The sequence below is a fragment of the Mirounga leonina genome, unplaced genomic scaffold (genome assembly GCF_011800145.1).
Source record: "Mirounga leonina isolate KUSES-001 unplaced genomic scaffold, KU_Mleo_1.0 Mir_165, whole genome shotgun sequence".
Lineage (NCBI taxonomy): Eukaryota > Metazoa > Chordata > Mammalia > Carnivora > Phocidae > Mirounga > Mirounga leonina.
The window spans coordinates 72,778,941-72,801,899 of NW_023270415.1; the positions used below are offsets into that span (position 1 = coordinate 72,778,941).

Consider the following 22,959-nt stretch of genomic DNA (forward strand, 5'->3'; position numbering starts at 1 on the left):
GAGGCTACCAGTCTTAGATCAAGTCTAAAGCAGGTGGTGGCAGAATTAGTCCTCTCAGAGAAAAGGGGAAGGGGGTGCACAGGCAGAAGGTGATCCAGAGGACTTGATAGGGAAAAGGGGTCTGTATGGTACCTGTGTTACCAAGACCCCATGTGTAAACCAGGAAAACACTTAGGTATGTTGTATGTGATCCTACAATTATGAAGTTATTATTCCTGACTTTCAGCTGTCCTTCCCCAGAATCTTTGGCTGCTGATTTAATTTCTGGCAACAATACAAACCAAAAAACCAAGGGGATTAAAAAAAAAAAAAAAAAAAGGAATCAAACTCATTATGGGCCAGACTATCTCAGGGCTTTTGTAATTTGCATCTTTTTTTGAGTAATGTAAGCAGAGATGTCTGTCCTTTGGAATCATATCCTCCTTCGGCTTACGGGGCACTGTGCCCTTTGGATCTCCTCTATCTCTGTCTCTTTGGCTCCACACCCTCCCTCAGCAGGCTTTCTGTGACTCCTGGCTTTAGCTTCTGTCTGTGGGCCAAAGCTTCCCAAATCTCCAACCTTGAGATCCCTCCATCTGCCTTCAGCCTGGTATGCCCACCTGCCTTCAGAACTATTCACTTGGATGTCTCCCTTGAATGTCGCCTCAAGCTTAATGTGTCAAGGAGAAACTCACATCCTTTCTTCACACCCCTTCCCTAAAACAGCATTCCCTCCCAACTTGTCTACTGCTCTCCCAGTATCATTTGTTTCCTTCTTCCAGCTTTGGAGTTACATAACTAACAGATGCCTCTCTTTTGCTCCCAAGCCAGCAGCCAATAAATCCCAGGGATTCTTCTGCTGCAGTAAGATTCAGCTCATTCCTTTTCCACAGCCACCACTAAGACCAGGCACCTAACACTCCCTTCAGCGTCAGTCCTAAGGACTCCCTTCCATGGCTTCTGTTTCATGCTGTCCACTCTGCAGAACCCTGCTTCTGATTATTTAATGCCACTGTCCTCATAGAGAACCTAGAATGGTTTCTCAAAGGGCAAATTCCAAGTTTGCAAGGTTGTTCATTAACTAGTTCTATTTTATCTGTTTTTTTTTTCCATATACTGCATAAATATGTACTTTGTTAAATAGGTATTAAATGAAAATGCTCTAACCCCCTACTGTGTGCTGGGTAGGGATACATAAATATGGACTATGGTATTTGCCATTTTCTGAAAAGTGCATAGTCCAGTGGCGGACTTAAGCACTTACGACAGTCTGATTAAGATTCAATGGAAAAAGTGCTACAGCAGAAGCAAGTTAAGATACTGTGAAATGTCTCAGGACAAAAACTGGGAGCAGGAAAGATGTTATAGATGATAAAGATATGCAAAATGCATTGAAGGATAAGTAAGTGTTGGCCAAGTACTTGGTAGTTTGGCTTTCACCCTTAGCAAGAGATGATCTGGTGTAGAGCACTACACACACTCTGCTCTCACCAGCTTCTGTGACTTGCTCTTCATTGCCCTCCACCGCCACCCACGCCCCCAGCCTCTTAAAGAGGAAATTACATTGGGGCGCCTGGGTGGCTCAGATGGTTAAGCATCTGCCTTCGGCTCGGGTCATGATCCCAGGGTCCTGGGATCGAGCCCCATGTCCAGCTTCTGGCTCAGCGGGGAGCCTGCTTCTCCCTCTGCCTCTCCCCATGCTCGTGCTCTCTCTCTCTCTGTGTGCCTTGAATGAATAAATAAAATCTTTATAAAAAAAAAAAAGAGGAAATTACATTTTCTTTTTTTTTAAGATTTTATTTATTTATTTGAGACAGAGAGAGAGCACACGAGAGGGGGGAGGGTCAGAGGGAGAAGCAGACTCCCCGCCAAGCAGGGAGCCCGATGCGGGACTCGATCCCGGGACTCCAGGATCATGACCTGAGCGGAAGGCAGCCGCTTAACCGACTGAGCCACCCAAGCGCCCAGGAAATTACATTTTCTATCGTCTCAAAAAATGCTCTGCCCTCACCCGGAATGACCTCAGGGCGTCTCCAATCATGCTTTCAGAGAAGTGGAACGCACTGCAAGTTCAACAGCTCATGCAAAAAAAGCCCACAGGTATTCCATGCGCTTAAAGCAATCAGGCATACCCTCACAAACATCATAAAGCGGTGCAAGTGTAAAACGTGAATATCGCTAATGCACCGCGAGTAAGGACTCATGGAAACGAATAGGACTCAAATCACTAGGGCTTCACCACAAAACCGAGCCCCAATTTATTCCAGGCAACCGACTGCCCTCCTCTAGTCCCCGCCCCCTGCCCGCGCCGGACCGCTCCTGGGCGGAGCTCGGCCACAGCGCGGGGGCGGGGCCGGGGCGCCGGCGACGTGCTGACGCCAGGGCGTGGGGACGCCCAACGAGGCGTCCGGCGCGCAGATGGGCCGGCGGTGGCTGTTGTCGCTGGCTTCGTCGCGCGAGACACGGGGCCCGCGTCTGTTCCCTCCGCCCTTCTCCTTTCGCCTGGTCCGGGTCTCGGTGGCCCGGCGCCCGCCCGCCATGGTGCGGTCGGCGCGCCCTGCGCGGCCCCGCTGAGCCTCCGTGCGGCGGCGAGCGCGGCTCGGGGTCACCATGCCTACCCGTGAGTGTCCGGCCGAGGGTCGGGCCGGGCGGGGGGCGTCGGGGGGCCGCGGCCCGCTCGGCGCGCACTCCGGGTGGCCCGCTGCGGCGGCGGGGAAGCCGGGCCAGGCGCGGGAGAGCCCGGAAGTGCCTGCGACCCGCCGAGTTACTTTCGTTTCGGCTTAGCCTTCCCGCGGGGCGGCGTGATCCCGTTGCACAAACGGGGAAACTGAGACCCGAACGTTAAGGACGCTCGGCTAGTAAGTGGCTGGGCTGGAGTAACCTAGACCTGTGGGACCTAACAAAGTCCACTCTCTTTCCCCAGCTCTTTACAGAGCCGGGGGTACTTCGTGGAAATGCTGAAAATAACTGCGGTCGCGTCACGTACTCACTTCCTCCGGGACCAGGCGTCGCCTAGTTGGACGCACGGTTCGGGGGGATCCGGGCCCGGCCCAGAGTCCCTCCTCGAGGCTCGCGAAGTTCCCCGTAGCCTTGACTCTCCCCGTCCGTAACGCGCCGGGGTGGCTGAAGTAGGTGCTCTTTTGGGAGCTTGTTAGGCTTCTGTGCCCCAGGAAGCTGTTGGACCGCCTGCTTCAGATTCACCTGGCTGCTGATTGAGAATGTTCAGGGTTCCTCCCTAGGCACACTGATTCCTAGGCTTGGGCCCCGGAATCTGCGTGCTTAATAAGAGGTCTTGGTGTTATTGAGGGACCCTAAAGTTTGAAGAACAGTGCATTTGGGGGACGTTTTGGACAAACCGGGTAGAGCAGTATTACTAATGGCCCATTTCAGGACGACCCAGAGAATTGCAATGTGACTTTAAACCCAGTGGCCCACAGAGACTCCCTAATTAATCTTGGACGGGAGGAAGCAAGATGATGATTGATTATAGAGATTGTTTTCGATTAGGGCGCTTTTGAGTAAGTGTTCCATACTGTAAAATCTGTAACCACTTGTAAATACGCTCCTAATTAGCTCACATTTCTTTGAATTCCTAACTCCTCACCGTCCTTATTTTGGTAGACAGACGGGGCAGTGGATTTCCAGGTCAGCCTCAGATGCGTGTTTTGTGTATTGGTTGTAAAGAGGAATTATTTCCAGATATTAGAAAGGTTTATGTAATGCTGTGAATGAGCTTGATGAAACGGTTACTTTTAACCGCTCCTACATCGGTGGGTAAGGTGGATTTTGTTTTATGAACACAGTAATTTGTGTGTTCTTAACTCATGGTCTTGAATTTTGTATTAATTTAATATGTCAGCAGTTTATATTTTCATTGTATTTCTCCAGACTAGAGGAATATCATCATAATTATAATTGCTATTTCTAAATTCATGTCATTGAGGAATATTTTAGATTAGCATTGTGCTACTCTTACCGTCTGAGAGAGGAAAAGGGAAGGAATAAAAACGTATTCTTGAAAGTTAAGGCTTCAAATGGAATTTATTGGTGAAATGGCAAAATATGTTGTGAAATTAAACAGATTTTTAGTTCTAAGATTAGCTTCATGGAGTGGATTTAGAAAACTTGTTTCTTTTAAAATACATGATTTACAATGCAAAATGAACCATGCTGTATTTGCATAGTTAAGAATGCAGATTTTATGACCTGATTGGAAGGCAAGTGAAACGTTTGAATTATCTGTCATTACTGTTAATATTTATTATGGTACAGTTTCTGTGATTGCATGAAGTGTAGTACCAGCTGGTAGTACCGCTGTGAAGTGTTCATACTGCCTTTTGTCTCCTTTTATGGCCAGAACCACCAAAAATTGCTGGGATAGTTCAGCAGACAGTAGTACTTCTCGGGAACTCTGCCTGTAGAATAAATTGCAACATAAGCAGAGACAGCAAAATTATTACTTTCTTTGGGAATTTCTTTTTCCCCTTTGGGGATGTTTTTAGGAAGAAATCTCTCCAAATAAATTGTTTGTGTGGTGGTGGTGTTTTTTTTTAATGTCAGATGAGTTCAGAGGCTCATTTGTAAGCTCAGCTAGTTAAAGGCTTTAGTGAATAAATGTAATGCTTTTCTGTTGGAGATGATCACTAGGGTCTCTCAGACTCTCTAATTCTGAAAGTGACCCTTGCTCCAGAATTATACTAGAATTATTCTAGTATTGCTGTTTTGTTGCTTATTTGGAATATTGATACTCTCAAGTCATTGAAACTGATGTTAATAAGCGGAATCTGATGGAGCATGGTATACCCCTGAAGGCTAAGCAATTGCATTATCTCATGAATGGTAATGGTAGCTTTATTGGAATTATTTTGGAGAGCTGTAAACTCTTTTTCAGAAAGCAGCTACCTGGAAGGATGCCTGGCGGGAAGCTACTGCGACACAGGAGCAGTTTTGTGGTTATGTCACTCTATTTGCAGCCAGTAGTTTGCAATAATCACTAAGCACAGATTTCAAGAGTGTTTCACTAAATGATCTCTTCAAACCTACAAAGGTATAATTTGATACATCATTTCTCTAGAGGCCTTTATTTCTTCCTCTAGTTTCAAAGGACCGTTAAGAAACATTTTGATATTAAAGATTTTCAAACAATAAGAATTTGAGTGGAAGAGGGTATGTGTTGTGGTGAGCACTGTGTATTGTATAAGACTGATGAATCACAGACCTGTACCCTGAAACAAATAATACATTATATGTTAATAATGAAAAAAAAAGAAGAATTTGAGTGGGAGAAATGTTAAAGCTTCTTAATTCAGTCATTTTCTTTTCTTTTTCATATCAGGAGACTGAGACTCAGTGAGTTTCAGTAACTTGGCTAAGGTCATACATGGGATAGAACCAGGACTTGAATGTAGATCTCCTCCCTATAATCCTTAACCACAAGGAGCATAGATGAAGTTTATTTTTGGTTTTTCAGCATTAAGTTGATTATAGTTTACCCTCTTCCCCCACTTTTTCCCCTGAGGTTACATGAAGACAAAAAGTAAGCTTAGCCAAAACTTTAGTCAGACATGTGAGCTTACAAGAAAATTTAACATTTTTGCCTTTTCTTCTGTCTTGTCACAGGACTCTGGGCAAAGAAGGCTGAGGATTTCACTGATGTGCTCAATAGATACTTGGTTGTATAGGCACAGACTTCCTTTTTAGTAAACTACTTTGTGAAAGGGTTTCCGTAGCTGACAGTTTGCCTAAAAACAGGTCCAGTAAGATGTGTTCTTTTATGATCTATGTAAAGGTATTGTGTATGGCTAAGGGGAACTGAAATGCTTAACCATTGTTCGCTATAAATAACTATACTTTCAGTAATTGGTGGTTAAGGCTTTCTTTTCTCACTTAGATGTTGGCATTTGATATCTGGTCAGATTTGTTAGGCTATGGTAATGTGGTCATTCCATGTTTGTTTTTTTCCACTGATGGGGCTGATTATATTTGACTTATTTTTCAGTCCATTCTTATGAAAGAGGTGCAAGATACTGACGAATTGTGAAGTGAAAGATGGAGGCTGGTTGAAGTGTTTCCATTTAGAAATGCATTATAAGCAAATGACCTATTCCTGACTTGGGAGCCTTTTGTGTTCATTTGTTCTCTATGCCCCTCCTCACCCTTCCACCGAGTACCTATGTTTACTGCCAGAGTTACAGCTAAAAGAATTTTCTTACTCACAGTGACCTTTGGCTTGACACTGGTTACTACCAGATCTCATCTTTCAGTCTGTTCCCACTCATGGGACATATGACATTAAAGATGATGTGGGTGGTGGAAGATAAAGCTGGAGGAGATGGGAGCCAGAATTTGAAGGATCTTAATATGCCATGCAATGAACTTGACTAAAATTGTGTTCAAGCTGTCACAGTCACAGTAACAATGACTCTCCTTTTCATAGGCATACTAGCCATTTCCAGCATACTGATTACTTTATAAAAAATGAAAACTTGCTATTAGTAATAGAGAATTAATAATTGAATACTGTTGTGTGCCACGCGGTATACTTTGTGCTTCTTATTATCTTTTCCTTTGTGGGAGGCCCTATGTGACATAGAAATAGAGAGATTGAAGTTCAAGGAAGTTAAGTAACTTGCCTAATGACAGTAAATGGTGGAATGTGGGATCAGAACTAGATGTGTGTGACTTCACAGAGTCCCAGTTCTTTTTTCTTACTACACTGCTCTGAGCCAGGCAGGATTGAATCTACCAGATACTATCAATTTCTTTTGACACCATTACTTTTGCTTAGCACTGTGCTTAATTACATAATAAGTGCTTGGTAAATGTTGAATAAATGAATGATTGAATCTTAACTGGAGTCACAGAAGTTATTCTTTGGATACTAAAACCTGAAATAAACTTTTTTTTCTGTTAAAACAGTGTTATAAGAGTTCTATAATTTAGGATTAGGTTCTTAGCAGGCCTGCTTATAACATTTGTGAGGCCTGAGACAAGAATAAAAATGGAAGCTTGCAAATCATAGTCTTAATCAGGATTTCTCGAACTTTGCTCTTTTGATGTCTTGGATCGGATAATTTTTTGTTTGGGAGGTACCGGGCTGTCATGTACTTTGTCTTGAGATGTTTAGCAGCAACTCTGGCCTTTATCCACTAGAGGCTTATAGTAAATTCCCCTGTTCCTCAAAGTCTTGACCATCAGAACTGTTTCCAGACATTGCCAAATGCCCCCTGGGGGTCATAATTGTCCCTGGTTTGAGAACCACTGGTTCAAAGATTGAACTGTTGTAGATTAGGCTGTGCTTGCCGCCTGGTGGCTTGCTTTCCTGTCCAGGGTCCCTGCAGCCTGCTCCCCAGAGATTGCCTTCTCAACCAGAGGCCCAAAGGAGCGTGCGGGGCTGACTGAGTCAACAGTGACCTGTTGGGGCAGGGCAGGGCCTTTCCTGACCCTGAATTCGGGTTGACCCTGTTACAGTCCTTCAGGGACCCTGGGCAGCTTCCCCTTTGTCCATACCTTGCTTTTCCATCTCAGGATTTCCACAGTTCTGAGTACCTTGCAAAGCTGTACTATGGGGATAAGGGGGAGGTGGGAGGAGTTAGCCCAGCGTTCTGGGGAACTTGCCTGCCATTGGGGGTAATTTGGAGTGAGCAGCTTGAAACAAAAACAACTAAAGCCATCCTTCTCTGGCTCTCTAGGCTGTGGTTTTCAGTGTTGCCTCTCTGTCCCCTCCTCAGCCCACAGATCCCTCTAAAAGAAAAAAAGTCCTTTGTTTTGGGGGGCAGAGGCCCTTTTTTTTTTCCTGAGTCAAAAATGAAGGTCCTAGTTCTTTTTTTTTTTTTTAAGATTTTATTTATTTCTTTGACAGAGAGAGACACAGCGAGAGAGGGAACACAAGCAGGGGGAGTGGGAGAGGGAGAAGCAGGCTTCCCGCTGAGCAGGAAGCCCGATGTAGGGCTCGATCCCAGGACCCTGGGATCATGACTTGAGCCGAAGGCAGATGCTTAACGACTGAGCCACCCAGGCGCCCCAAGGTCCTAGTTCTTAGGAGAAAGCTACATTTTACCCATTACATAGCTGTGCTGTGATATGGAATGACCCAGTTGTCATGAATGGGGTTTCAGTAGGAATGTGATGGATTGCAGAGGACAAATCTGATTTCATGTACTCTGTCATGCTCTCCCTTTGCATATTTGTTTACTGCTGCCTACCTTTAGGTATTATTAGATAACATGATTCCAATTTTTATTAAAGAAGGAATCACTATGCAGGTATTTTTATTTTACTTTTTTGGTGCAAAAAAGGTGATTTAATTAAAGCAGGGGGACAGGACCCACAAACAGAAAGAGCTGCTACATAGGTATTTTTATTGTATTTCTGAATCATACAGTCTTTCTGTAGGAACAACCAGTTCTGTTACAAACTCCACTTTAAACTCCTTTGGAGGAGCCCCTGTGTAGGAAATGCTTACCTCTTTATAGTGGTAATAGAAGGGTTTTTATTGATGACATTGAAGGAAACTAGTCCCTGACATTCTCAGAAATGGAGAGGAAGGCACAGAAAATCCCAGAATGGCCCCCACCACTTGAAGGAGGAAAGGGTAGACCAGTAGTTAAGACCTGAGCTGTTTGTCTAGGTTAGGGATTCTTAAATATTTTTGCAAAATGAACCCTGTTGACAGTCTGATGAACACCATGATTATTCTTCCCCAGAAGATGCAGATTTTCACATAAAGTTTTGCATATAGTTTCAAGAGATTCAAAAGCATACTGAGATGTATCCCCTGGAAAGATGGAAATCGCCAGAGTGACAGTTGTTCTTTGGCCAAAAGGTTTGTAATTCAGGTTGTAGAAGAATATCATTATTTTCCAAATATATCATGCCATTATTTTTTAAAGATTCAGAAGAGTTTCTGGTTCTAATTTTTGTTTTTTAAATATAAAAAATGTTTATATTATACATGTGTTTCGTATATATGTGTATATATATATATGTTTACATTCTAAGTACTTTTTTTTTTTTTAAAGATGATTTAAGAGAGAGAGAGAGAGAGTGCCCGTGAGCAGGGGGAAGGGCAGAGGGAGAGGGAGACAAGCAGACTGCCCACTGAACAGGGAGCCCCAGGCAGGGCTCAATCCCAGGACCCTGAGATCATGACCTGAGCTGGAATCAAGAGCTGGCGCTTAACCTACTGAGCCACCTAAGCACCCCATTCTAAGTACTTTTTTCTTCTACTTTATTTCCTCCTAATCTTTTACATGCTTTTTATTTTCTTACCTTTCTGCTAGCCTAATGAAATCTTTTAATTATAATGTAGATGAATATTTGGTAAGGCTTTTCTAAATTCAATATATATGAAGAGAGTTAATTTAGGAATTGTAGATTACCAGAGAGGGAATTTAAGAAAAGGAAAAATGAAATCGAATTGAATTTTATAGCTGTAAAGAACAGTTAATGCAATCATTAAGAAAAAGGTTAAACCGAGTGGGTTAAGTGTGCCATTCAGCTGGGTAATGGTGTGCTACTAGAACGTAGGTTGTCTGAATACTGGATTGGTGTTCAAAACTACATACCTTCATAGGGGTTAGAAGGCTGTGGGATAGAGGTGTTACAAAAATTTGTGGTTATAGATTTAAAGGATTTAAAGTTAATATGAAATATAAAAAAAATCAATATTTATAGTATTTATACAAATCAGAAACAAAACACCAATCCTATGTGGTTAAAACATATACCTATGCTTATAAAAGTCTCGGTACAAACAATTGATAAAGATTTTGGGGGAAATGATTAAATTTCATTAATAAGGAAATGGTAATTAAAAGCTGAAATCAGTTTTGGATTGTCAGATTACCAAAGACTTTTTAATAGTAACAACAGGTAAAGGCGGTGAGGTATAGTACAAAAGGCAGAAGTTTAGGGGTGCCTCAGTTGGTTAAGTGTCTGCCTTCTGCCTGGGTCATGGTCTCAGAGGTCATGAATTATTTTTATTTTCTTTTGTGTTTTTCAGATTTTTATAGTTAGCATATATTCTGCAATCAGAAAAGGATGCTTCAGGCTTTTTACAGCTTTAACAGAATTAAAAAAAAAATAAATTTAAAAAAACTGAAATGAAACATTAAAATATTGCCCTGAACTGGCTTTTCCTTTAGCCCACAGAAGAGAATTTTAATTGATCCAATAATGTTGACTGTATATAGGAAACCATTGCATTTGTTGTGTGATTGCTATAGCTATCATATGCTAGGTGATGTAAAATTCTGTGAGGTACTTTGAGCAGTGGTTGGTGAATAATGTTTTTGAATAGGAAGTAAAATAATGGGGCTTTTTTTATCATTGGTATTTTATTCTGAAAGGAGGAAGAAATAATCTGAAGTGGTGGTTTCAATCACGAAAACCTGAAAGGTTGAGAAGAATCATTATGTGTGGGTTCAATTTACTGGGAGTTTGTAGGTGGGGGGTGTGTGTGTGTGTGTGTGTTTGGAACAGTTGTGTGTTGTAGAACACAATTCTAGGCAAGTATGATCGTAAAATGAATGTTGGCAGTTCCTCCTATGATTCATATGTCAAACCTGTCACAATTCTCTCATCATTTGTATTTGTCAGGTTCATTCAGTTCTTGAGATGAGCCTGCTCTCGCCTGTGCTCTAAAGCAAACAGGAGCTACTATAATTTTTCCTCTTTCCATGTAAGCTGTCATATTCTTCCTTTTGCATATATATTTACTGCTTTTTAGCTTCAGGTATTATGAGATAGCATGATTCTATTTTTATTAAAGAAGGAATCACTACTCAGGTTTTTTTCACTGTACTTCTGAATTAAGAGTTTGCTGTATTCTAAAACTAGGCATTAAATATTTTGCTATACAGTCTTCAAGAAGACTTGTCCTTCTTAATGCTTTTAATTTATTTATTTAGTTTGTTTTTATTCTTAGTTGGTGGGTTATTCAGCTATACCTTTTTCTTTTCACTACCTGAACTCCAGGGTATTCCTGCTGCAGTAGTTTTCTGGGTAATGCTAAGTGTTCTTCACACCCCTGGAATTTAATTGGCTTTTTGAACAGCTGTCTTGGCAATTTGCTACAAAGTTCTCTGTGCTGTGGTTGCACTTGACTTTAAATGGATCTGGCTCCTGCTGGGCAGACAAAATCAAATATAAAGTGTTCAAGTTTGCCATCGTCAATTCCTGGAGCTTCATAAACTTTGCAAAAGGTATTGTGTTGGGGCTAGAAATTGAAATGAGTGGCCCATTTATGACATATGACTCAAACGGATTTTGAGCTTAGTTATAAGTATTTTTACTAGGTGTTTTTTGTATTAAGTGGAAACTCAGGGATACTTACATGCAGTAGGATTTATGTAATTGTGCTTTAGAGGTAGAAATACTTCATGAACATGTTATCAGCATCATCATGTTGTAAGGACAAGATAGTTGCTTCTTGGATTATTACCACTTGCTATATATGGTCCCAGGAGGGCTTCTGCCGAGAGAAGAGCACTCCAGGTGGATGTACAGTAGCAGGGATTTGGGGTCTAAGTCCTCTGTGCATTTCTCCTGTTCTCTTAGCTGGGCTGTACTCTGTGGACTTCAGCGGGCCAGTTTCTTCTTCACTTCTCAGCCCCAATTAGAAACAGACTTAGGGGACTTGTCTACTCCTTGCCACCTTTCCCCTTGGTTCCATCCTGGTTCCTTGCTTGGTCTTCTAAGGATGGAAGCACCTTTGGGAAGCTCTCCCAGGTTTGTCTTACTGCACCAGGTTCATGCAATGTAGCAATTCAGGTGCAAGAAGAGAGTGATGGATGCTTGTTGCAGTCATTTCTATTTATATTACCTTTACAAAAGCTCCATTCCCTGGCACAGGATTCTCTTTGTTAGTTCCTGAGAATTCCATGTGGCACAACATGGAATGTGATGTGCCACATCAGAGGGTGGCACAAGGGAAGCTTGAGCTACCTTTAGAGCTGAAATTTCTAAAGTGTCTTCTGTGGACATATAATATGGACTGTTGTGTGAACAGGTGGGCTTCTCTACCTGATCCAGCTTCAGCTGGAGTGGCTCTTTTTATTGGGGGATTCTGCATTTGATTTCAGTAGGGAAATAATGTGGCTGCCTCTAAAAAATTTGAAATTTATAGTCTCAGACAATAGAATATGTCCTCTGACAAAAACATAAGGTATTTTAGAATCAAAAGCTTAGGAGCCTAGAGGCAAAAACCGAAACCATTTGACCTGATGGTGTCTCACCTGTGTTGCTCTGATGATCTCCAGGAATGGAGTTGTCCGATCGCCCCTTGTAGCCCTTTCAGTCACAGGTGCTTTCGCTGTGCTCTTGGCGTCACCTTTCAGCGTCCCTTGTGTTCTGTTTGGATTTCTCTTAGGGATTCATCATTCAGATTATTTTAGTGTCCACACGTGGGGAATAAGTAGAGATAAATAAAGCAGTCTCTAGCTTTAAGGAGTCTGTAGAACCTTGTGTAGATGGCTGTAACACAAGGAAATGGTGAGCACCCAAGGAACCGTGGAGCTTCCCAAAGGTGCTTCCATCCTTAGAAGCAGAGAGAAGAGCACTCCAGGTGGATGTACAGTAGCAGGAATTTGGGGTCTAAGTCCTCTGTGCATTTCTCCTGTTCTCAGCTGCTGAAACCGTGCTGTGGAGTTTAGAGGAGAGATTGCAGGGGGAATGTGAGTGGAAGATGGCCTCAGATGCCTGAGGAGTCATAGGAGAAGCATGGATTTGGGAAAGGGTTTGAAGTGAGTCATGCAGGTGGAAGTAACCAGCAGCCAGTTGAAATAAGTCATTGGTACTGGGGAAAGTGAAGACTTGAAGGCTGTGTGTGTGTGTGTTTGGTAATTTTGTCTTAACACATTTATTTAATGCCCACTAGGTGCCAGTTTTTATAGACACTGAGGACACAGCAGTATCCTCATACTGGGCATGATGGACATCATTGTGGTTGTCATGCCTGCTCTCCTGAAACTTAGTCTGGTGGGGAAGACACGTCAAGAGTACATAGTTACACTCACCAGACAGGGAGCTTTTTATAAGCACTTATACCTGTTTCCTTGGCCGCCATATGTAGCTTTTGATACAGTGCTTGGCCCATGGTACACATTCCTTGTATATTTGTAGAATGACTCAGATTACTAAAAGAGAAACATTGGTTGCTATGGAAACACTTATAAGTGAGGTTGGAGGGGGAACAGTTAGAGGTTATTAAAGTACAGTAGTCTGAGTGATGGGCTTTGGACTTGGATGATGGCATGGGGTAGATTGCAGTGGACCAGTCTGGATACTACTGGGGAAGTACAGTTGATAGAATTAATTGGATGAGGGGTGGAGGGAGAAGGAGGAGTCGGGATTCACTCTGAAGTTTCAGGCTTGGTTGTTTGGGTGAATTGCTCTAGTTTGATATGGGGACTTTCTGGAGGAAGATAAGATGGAAAGTGAGTCGACTTTAGGCTGTAATAAGTGTGTGATGCCTGAAAGGACATTCAGAGTGCATTGGTAGGGAATCGACACTGGGCGAAGTTACTAAAGGATAAGCTGTAAAGACAAAACGGGCCGAGGGCAGATCTTTGAGGAACATGTCCTTTTAAGGATTGAATAGGCAGAAGAACCAAAGATGAGCAGGTGGGGCATTACTAAAACAAATACCACCACGACAAATGCATGACAGGAACTGTGTAAGACTCAAATGGCAGTCCATTTATTTATAGTAGCATTTGAAACATTCCAGTATAGCAAGAAAAAGCAAAGCTAGACAGTCTCTTACTGTTTGATCTGATGCTATGACAACTTATGAAATGTTAGGGGAAAAAAATCTTACTTTAAAGCTTAGGGATCTAAAGATGATTGTGTGTCTTAACCATGGTATGTACTGTCCTTATGTATGTCCTTATGTATGTACTTATGTCCTTAGCTGTCTTGTACTGCTTTCTGGCTGGGGGAAGAGATTGTCATACTGTATTTGGTTGAGAGGATGTAGCCTGTTCTATAACTCCTGGGTAGACATGCTTAATTCTGCAGTTTGCAAGCAGAAATTAAGGCAGCTCCACATATGTAATTTAAAATATTTCATGTAGAGCTTAACTATTAACTTATCTCTTGCTGTCTTTTTTGGAGTCTCATTATTAATGTGTATTTGTGAAAGAAATGAATGATTTGCTGGTGGCAGATAAAATACTTAAGTAAACTTGCTGATGAACTGCCTTATCTCACAGAAGTGAGAGGCGTCTGCACTTGAGCTGTCACCTGAGCGTGCCTCCGTTAGCTCTTTGAGCGCTCGGCACGGTTTTCTCCCCTTACACAGCTAATCCTCCTCTTTTCCCTCGTGTCCATTCTTCTCTGTGTATCTCAGTAAGCTGCCTCTATTCTCTATTTCAGCGGCGTAGAAATACTGCTGCTCTTTTTGTTGCCGGCCCTGATAGGGTACATGCTGGTTAAGGGCTGAATAAGTAAAAAAAAAAAAAAAATTAATTCCAGTATAGTTAACATACAGTGTTATATTAGCTTCAGGTTTACAGTAGAGTGACTCAGCAAATCCATACATCACCCAGTGCTCATTAAGACAAGTGCACCCCTTAATCCCCATCACCTATTTAACCCATCCGGCTGTCCACCTTCCCTCTAGTAACCATCTGTTCTCTTTGATTAAGAGTCTCTTCTTGGTTTGTCTCTTTCCCCTTTGCTCCTTTGGTTTTGTTTCTTAAATTCCACATATGAGTGAAATTATATGGCATTTGTCTTTCTTTGACTTATTTCACTTAGCATGCATAAAATACCCTCCAGATCCATCCATGTTGTTGCAAATGGCAAGATTTCATTCTTTTTAATGGCTTAATAATATTCCGTTGTATGTATATGTGTGTGTGTGTGTGTGTGTGTGTGTATCACATCTTCTTTCTCCATCTATCAGTGGAAACTTGGGCTGCTTCCATAATTTGGCTATTATAAATAATACTACAATAAACATAGGGGTGCATAGGGCTGAACAGTTTTAAAAGCTTTGTGTCCAGTGGTTCTGAGGACATTAGGAAGGGGTGAGTTTAATTAAGTGTGGTTTGGCTGCTGAGCTCTTGCTGGGGCGGCAGTTGATTCCACCAGTCTTAATTTTTTTTAACTTAAAATTGCATTCTATTTCAGCCTTGCTAAACAATTGAGTATTTCCATAAAAGATAATTTTCCACTGATTCTTCTGAATTCTCAAGAGTAAATAAGTTTCAGTAGTTGCAGTAATAAAATGAATAGTACAAATGTATACAGATTTACAGGTTCTTCTTTGTGTATAACATCACAGAAAGTTGCTGGGTTTTTTTTTTCTTCCATGCATTAGTAATAATGTCTTATCTTTGAACTTAAGGAAAATTTAGTAATACATTGAAATCTTACAGCATCAGATTTTAGTTTATGATTCATTAAAAAAATAGTAGAAAAGATTAGATTGCATTCTTAGAGTTTTGATTAACATAAAAATCAGTTGTGTATACTAACCATAACGACCATAATGTGTGTGTGTAATAAAAATTAAAAAAGGGACGCCTGGGCAGCTCAATCAGTTAAGCATCTGACTGTTGATTTCGGCTTAGGTCATGATCTCAGGATCCTGAGATCAAGCCAGGCATTGGGCTTTGCGCTCAGCAGGGATTCTGCTTGTGATTTTTTCTCTCTACCTCGCGCTTTGCGCCCCCCCCCCCGCCCAAATAAATAAATTAAAAAAAATCCTTGGAAAAATAAAAGAAGTCTTAGGCTTCTGATTTTGTGTTAACCTAAATCTCGTGTATGAAGTGAAATACAAATTGTTTAGAGCCTCTCTCTTTAGTTAGAAGTTTGGGGAGACTGTATCAGACACTGAATCTTGAAGGTTTAAATGAGTAGCTTAATATTTTTTTATTCAACTTTGTACTTAGCAAGGCTTATCAGCAAGCCCCTATAATTTTGCTATCTTTAAACTTGGGATAAAAAATAAAATATACATTCTATTTAGGTACATAATTGCAGTGCTACCTGTCTTTTCCTTTACCATTTAATTGAAAATGTAATCATCTCAATTGAAATGAAAATCTTTAACATATGGCATAGACACTGTGGGTGTTGTGAAATTTATAAGAAGACTCAGTGCTGTTGTTATATTAAAATGCATTTGTTCTAAAAATAATTTTGGAAGTTACAAACATCCCCAACAGATTTAACACTTTTGTTATTCTATGACTAATGAGGAAATACACATTTGTTAAAATTTAAGTAGTTGGGGAATTTTAAAGCTGTTCTGAATTTTGCTTGCTATAAGTCATATCCTACTTGTGAAATATTCAGAGAATTTTTAATTAAAAATAACTCATATCGGGCGCCTGGGTGGCTCAGTCTTAAGCGGCTGCCTTCGCCTCAGGTCATGATCCCAGAGTCCTGGGATCGAGTCCCACATCGGGCTCCCTGCTCAGCAGGAAGCCTGCTTCTCCCTCTCCCACTCCCCCCTGCTTGTGTTCCTGCTCTCGCTGTCTCTCTCTCTGTCAGATAAATAAATAAAATCTTAAAAAAAAAACAAAACTCATATCAACGTAGTTAACTGAGAAACATTTCAGTCATTGCCTGTGGTAGATTCTTTATGCTCGTATGGGTGACAAATTATTATCTTTTGATTTAAGGGTATATTTTTCTAGACTAGCCTTAGTTTGTTTAAGTAGAAATGGTATTTGTTGGTGCTCTTTGAAGAAGAGCTTAGCTAAAAAACTTCAGAAACCCTCATCCCTATCTTTTTCCTTATCCGGCTTTTCAATGTGTACGATAGGGTAGCAGTAGGGTTTTAAACTATGACCTTGGTATTACAGATACACATTAAGATCACAATAGGTATAATGAAGGAAAGAATTGATTTTCATTTTATTTATTTATTTGTTTATTTATTTTTAAAGATTCTATTTATTTTTTAGAGAGCGAGCGAGAGAGAAACAGCATGAGAGGGGAGAGGGTCAGAGGGAGAAGCAGGCTCCCGGCTGAGCTGGGAGCCCGATGTGGGACTCGATCCCAGGACCCTGGGATCATGACCTGAGCCGAAGGCAGACGCTTAACCATCTGAGCCACCCAGGCGCCCAAGAATTGATTTTTAAAAACACCTTTATTGAGATATAATTTGCATCCCAGAAAATTTACCTGTTTTAAGTGTGTAGAAAGACCTGATTTTTATATAAAACAAAACCCTTAGCAATTACTTGAGCAGTGCTTATAAATATGAATTTCCAGATGCCCCACTTTTTTTCCCCTCCAGATTTGGTTTGGTAAGACTCACAGTTTGATAAATATTAGGAGACTTGCTAAAATTAAAGATCTGAAATTCCAGTTCTTTTTAATTTCATTGTGAAGAAAGTATTTTTATCTGTGGATTTTTAAGCTTACATAGTATATCTTTAAATTTAAAATTTTTTTTTAAATTTTTTTATTGTTATGTTAATCCCCATACATTACATCATTAGATTTAGATGTAGTGTTCCATGATTCATTGTTTGTGCATAATACCCAGTGCTCCATGCAGAACGTGCCCTCCTCAATACCCATCACCAGGCTAACCCAACCTCCCACCCCACTCCCCTCTAGAACCCTCAGTTTGTTTTTCAGAGTCCATCGTCTCTCATGGTTCGTCTACCCCTCCGATTTCCCCCCCTTCATTCTTCCCCTCCTGCTACCGTCTTTTTTTTTCTCTTAACATATATTGCATTATTTGTTTCAGAGGTACAGATCTGGGATTCAACAGTCTTGCACGATTCACAGCGCTTACCAAAGCACATACCCTCCCCAGTGTCTATCACCCAGTCACCCCATCCCTCCCACCCCACCCCCCACTCCAGCAACCCTCAGTTTGTTTCCTGAGATTAAGAATTCCTCATACCAGTGAGGTCATATGATACATGTCTTTCTCTGTTTGACTTATTCCGCTCAGCATAATACCCTCCAGTTCCATCCACGTTGTTGCAAATGGCAAGATCTCATACCTTTTGATGGCTGCATAATATTCCATTGTATATATATACCACATCTTCTTTATCCATTCATCTGCCGATGGACATCTTGGCTCTTTCCACAGTTTGGCTATTGTGGACATTGCTGCTATAAACATCGGGGTGCGCGTACCCTTTCGGATCCCTACCTTTGTATCTTTGGGGTAAATACCCAGTAGTGCAATTGCTGGATCATACGGTAGCTCTATTTTCAACTTTTTGAGGAACCTCCATACTGTTTTCCAGAGTGGCTGCACCAGCTTGCATTCCCACCAACAGTGTAGGAGGGTTCCCCTTTCTCCGCATCCCCGCCAACATCTGTCATTTCCTGACTTGTTAATTTTAGCCATTCTGACTGGTGTGAGGGGATATCTCATTGAGGTTTTGATTTGGATTTCCCTGATGCCGAGCGATATTGAGCAGTTTTTCATGTGTCTGTTGGCCATTTGGATGTCCTCTTTGGAAAAATGTCTGTTCATGTCTTCTGCCCATTTCTTGATTGGATTATTTGTTCTTTGGGTGTTGAGTGTGATAAATTCTTATAGATTTTGGATACTAGCCCCTTATCTGATATGTCATTTGCAAATATCTTCTCCTATTCTGTTGCTTGTCTTTTGGTTTTGTTGACTGTTTCCTTTGCTGTGCAAAAGCTTTTTATCTTGATGAAGTCCCAATAGTTCATTTTTGCCCTTGCTTCCCTTGCTTTTGGTGATGTTTCTAAGAAGAAATTGCTGCGGCTGAGGTCAAAGAGGTTGCTGCCTGTGTTCTCCTTTAGGATTTTGATGGACTCCTGTCTCACATTGAGGTCTTTCAACCATTTGGAGTCTATTTTTGTGTGTGGTGTAAGGAAATGGTCCAGTTCCATTCTTCGGCATGTGTCTGTCCAATTTTTCCAGCACCATTTGTTGAAGAGACTGTCTTTTTTCCAGTGGACATTCTTTCCTGCTTTGTCGAAGATGAGTTGACCATAGAGTTGAGGGTCCATTTCTGGGCTCTCTATTCTGTTCCATTGATCTATGTGTCTGTTTTTGTGCCAGTACCATACTGTCTTGATGATGACAGCTTTGTAATAGAGCTGGAAGTCCGGAATTGTGATGCTGCCAGCTTTGCTTTGCTTTTTCAACATTCCTCTGGCTATTCGGGGTCTTTTCTGGTTCCATACAAATTTTAGTATTATTTGTTCCATTTCTTTGAAAAAAGTGGATGATATTTTGATGGGGATTGCATTGAATATGTAGATTGCTCTAGGTAGCATTGACATCTTCACAATATTTGTTCTTCCAATCCATGAGCATGGAACGTTTTTCCATTTCTTTGTGTCTTCCTCCATTTCTTTCATGAGTATTTTATAGTTTTCTGAGTACAGATCCTTTGCCTCTTTGGTTAGATGTATTCCTAGGTATCTTATGGTTTTGGGTGCAATTGTAAATGGGATCAACTCCTTAATTTCTCTTTCTTCTGTCTTGTTGGTGTATAGAAATGCCACTGATTTCTGTGCATTGATTTTATCTCCTGCCACTTTACTGAATTCCTGTATGAGTCCTAGCAGTTTTGGGGTGGAGTCTTTGGGGTTTTCCACATAAAGTATCATATCATCTGCAAAGAGTGAGAGTTTGACTTCTTCTTTGCCGATTTGGATGCCTTTTATTTCTTTTTGTTGTTTGATTGCTGTGGCTAGGACTTCCAATACTATGTTGAATAGCAGTGGTGATAGTGGACATCCCTGCCGCATTCCTGACCTTAGGCGGAAAGCTCTCAGTTTTTCCCCATTGAGAATGATATTCGCTGTAGGTTTTTCATAGATGGCTGTTATGATATTGAGGTTATGTACCCTCTATGCCTATACTCTGAAGAGTTTTGATCAAGAAAGGATGCTGTACTTTGTCAAATGCTTTTTCTGCATGTATTGAGAGGATCATATGATTCTTGTTCCTTGTTTTGTTGATGCATTGTATCAGTTGATTGATTTGCGGATGTTGAACCAACCTTGCAGCCCAGGGATAAATCCCACTTGGTCATGGTGAATAATCCTTTTAATGTACTGTTGGATCCTATTGGCTAGTATTTTGGTGAGAATTTTTGCATCCATGTTCATCCAGGATATTGGTCTGTAATTCTCCTTTTTGATGGGGTCTTTGTCTGATTTGGGGATCAAGGTAATGCTGGCCTCATAAAATGAGTTTGGAAGTTTTCCTTCCATTTCTATTTTTTGGAACAGTTTCAGAAGAATAGGTATTAATTCTTCTTGAAATGTTTGGTAGAATTCCCCTGGGAAGCCATCTGGCCCTGGGCTTTTGTTTGTTGGGAGATTTTTGATGACAGCTTCAATTTCCTTAGTGTTTTTAGGTCTGTTTAGGTTTTTTATTTCCTCCTGGTTCAGTTTTTGTAGTTGATACATCTCTAGGAATGCATCCATTTCTTCCAAGTTCTCTAATTTGCTGGCATAGAGTTGCTCATAATATGTTCTTATAATTGTTTGTATTTCTTTGGTGTTGGTTGTGATCTCTCCTCTTTCATTCATGATTTTGTTGATTTGGGTCATTTCTCTTCTCTTTTTGATAAGTCTGGCCAGGGGTTTATCAATCTTGTTAATTCTTTCAAAGAACCAGCTCCTAGTTTCGTTGATTTGTTCTACTGTTCTTTTAGTTTCTGTTTCATTGATTTCTGCTCTGATCTTTATTATTTCTCTTCTCCTGCTGGGTTTAGGCTTTACTTGCTGTTCTTTCTCCAGCTCCTTTACGTGTAGGGTTAGGTTGTGTACTTGAGACCTTTCTTGTTTCTTGAGAAAGGCTTGTATTGCTATATACTTTCCTCTTAGGACTGCCTTTGCTGCATCCCAAAGATTTTGAATAGTTGTGTTTTCATTTTCATTGGTTTCCATGTATTTTTTTAATTCTTCTTTAATTTCCTGGTTGACCCATTCATTCTTCAGTAGGATGCTCTTTAGCCTCCATGTATTTGAGTTCTTTCCGACTTTCCTCTTGTGATTGAGTTCTAGTTTCAAAGCATTGTGGTCTGAAAATAGGCAGGGAATGATCCCAATCTTTTGGTACCGGTTGAGACCTGATTTATGACCTAGGATGTGATCGATTCTGGAGAATGTTCCATGGGCACTAGAGAAGAATGTGTATTCCGTTGCTTTGGGATGGAATGTTCTGAATATGTCTGTGAAGTCCATTTGGTCCAGTGTGTCATTTAAAGTCTTTATTTCCTTTTGATCTTTTGCTTAGACGATCTGTCCATTTCAGTGAGGGGGGTGTTAAAGTCCCCCACTATTATTGTATTGTTGTCGATGTGTTTCTTTGCTTTTGTTATTAATTGCCTTATATAATTGGCTGCTCCCATGTTAGGGGCATAGATATTTACAATTGTTAGATCTTCTTGTTGGATAGACCCTTTAAGTAGGGTATAGTGTCCTTCCTCATCTCTTATTACAGTCTTTGGTTTAACATCTAATTTGTCTGATATAAGGATTGCCACCCCAGCTTTCTTTTGGTGTCTATTAGCATGGTAAATGGTTTTCCACCCTCTCACTTTAAATCTGGGGGTGTCTTTGGATCTAAAATGAGTCTCTTGCAGACAGCATATCGATGGGTCTTGTTTTTTAATCCAATCTGATAGCCTGTGTCTTTTGATTGGGGCATTTAGCCCATTTACATTCAGGGTAACTCTTGAACGATAGGAATTTAGTGCCATTGTATTGCCTGTATGGTGACTGTTACTGTATATTGTCTGTGTTCCTTTCTGGTCTATGTTGCTTTTAGGCTCTCTCTTTGCTTAGAGGACCCCTTTCAAGATTTCTTGTAGGGCTGGTTTTTTGTTTGCAAATTCCTTTAGTTTTTGTTTGTCCTGGAAGCTTTTTATCTCTCCTTCAATTTTCTTTTTCCTTTTTTTTTTTTTTTTTTTTTAAAGATTCTATTTATTTATTTGACAGAGAGAGACACAGCGAGAGAGGGAACACAAGCAGGGGGAGTGGGAGACAGAGAAGCAGGCTTCCCGCCGAGCAGGGAGCCTGATGCGGGGCTCGATCCCAGGACCCTGGGATCATGACCTGAGCCAAAGGGAGACGCTTAACGACTGAGCCACCCAGGCGCCCCCTCCTTCAATTTTCAATGACAGCCTAGCTGGATATAGTATTCTTGACTGCATATTTTTCTCATTTAGTTTCTGAATATATCCTGCCAGTCCTTTCTGGCCTGCCAGGTCTCTGTGGATAGGTCTGTTGCCAATCTAATGTTTCTACCATTGTAGGTTACATATCTCTTCTTCCGAGCTGCTTTCAGGATTTTCTCTTTGTCTCTGAGACTCGTAAGTTTTACTATTAGATGTCGGGGTGTTGACCTATTTTTATTGATTTTGAGAGGGGTTCTCTGTGCTTCCTGGATTTTGATGCCTGTTTCCTTCCCCAAATTAGGGAAGTTCTCTGCTATAATTTGCTCCATTATACCTTCTGTCCCTCTCTCTCTTTCTTCTTCTTCTGGGATCCCAGTTATTCTAATGTTGTTTCGTCTTATGGTATCGCTTATCTCTCAATTTCTGCCCTCGTGATCCAGTAGTTGTTTATCTCTCTTTTTCTCAGCTTCTTTATTTTCCATCATTTGGTCTTCTCTATCACTGATTCTCTCTTCTGCCTCATTTATCCTAGCAGTTAGCGCCCCCATATTTGATTGCACCTCATTAATAGCCTTTTTGATTTCGACTTGGTTAGATTTTAGTTCTTTTACTTCCCCAGGAAGGGTTTCTCTAATAACTTCCATGTTTTTTTCAAGCCCAGCTAGTATCTTTAAAGTGAAGATTCTGAACTCTAAATCTGACATCGTACTAATGTCTGTATTGAGTAGGTACCTGGCAGTCGGTACTACCTCTTGTTCTTTTTGTTGAGGTGATTTTTTCCGTCTTGTCATTTTGTGCAGAGGAGAATAGATTAATGAGAGAATAAAATGCTAGCAGGGTAACAATGTCCCAGAAAATATACTCTAAACAAATTAGAAAAGACCTG

General features: G+C 41.0%; 1 protein-coding gene across 3 annotated transcripts in view; it reads left to right on the forward strand.

Moving 5' to 3' along the window:
* Positions 1 to 2,391: 2,391 nt before the first annotated feature.
* EFR3A (EFR3 homolog A) overlaps positions 2,392 to 22,959 on the forward strand; it is a 114,871-nt gene continuing 94,303 nt past the window's right edge. For 2 of the 3 annotated variants that reach the window (XM_035011959.1, XM_035011962.1), the window contains exon 1: positions 2,393 to 2,599. In XM_035011959.1, the coding sequence (XP_034867850.1) occupies positions 2,590 to 2,599 (10 nt within the window). In that variant the 5' untranslated portion in view covers positions 2,393 to 2,589. Of the gene's footprint in view, positions 2,600 to 22,959 lie in introns of all 3 variants that reach the window. The other variant, XR_004680585.1, reaches the window with a different exon arrangement.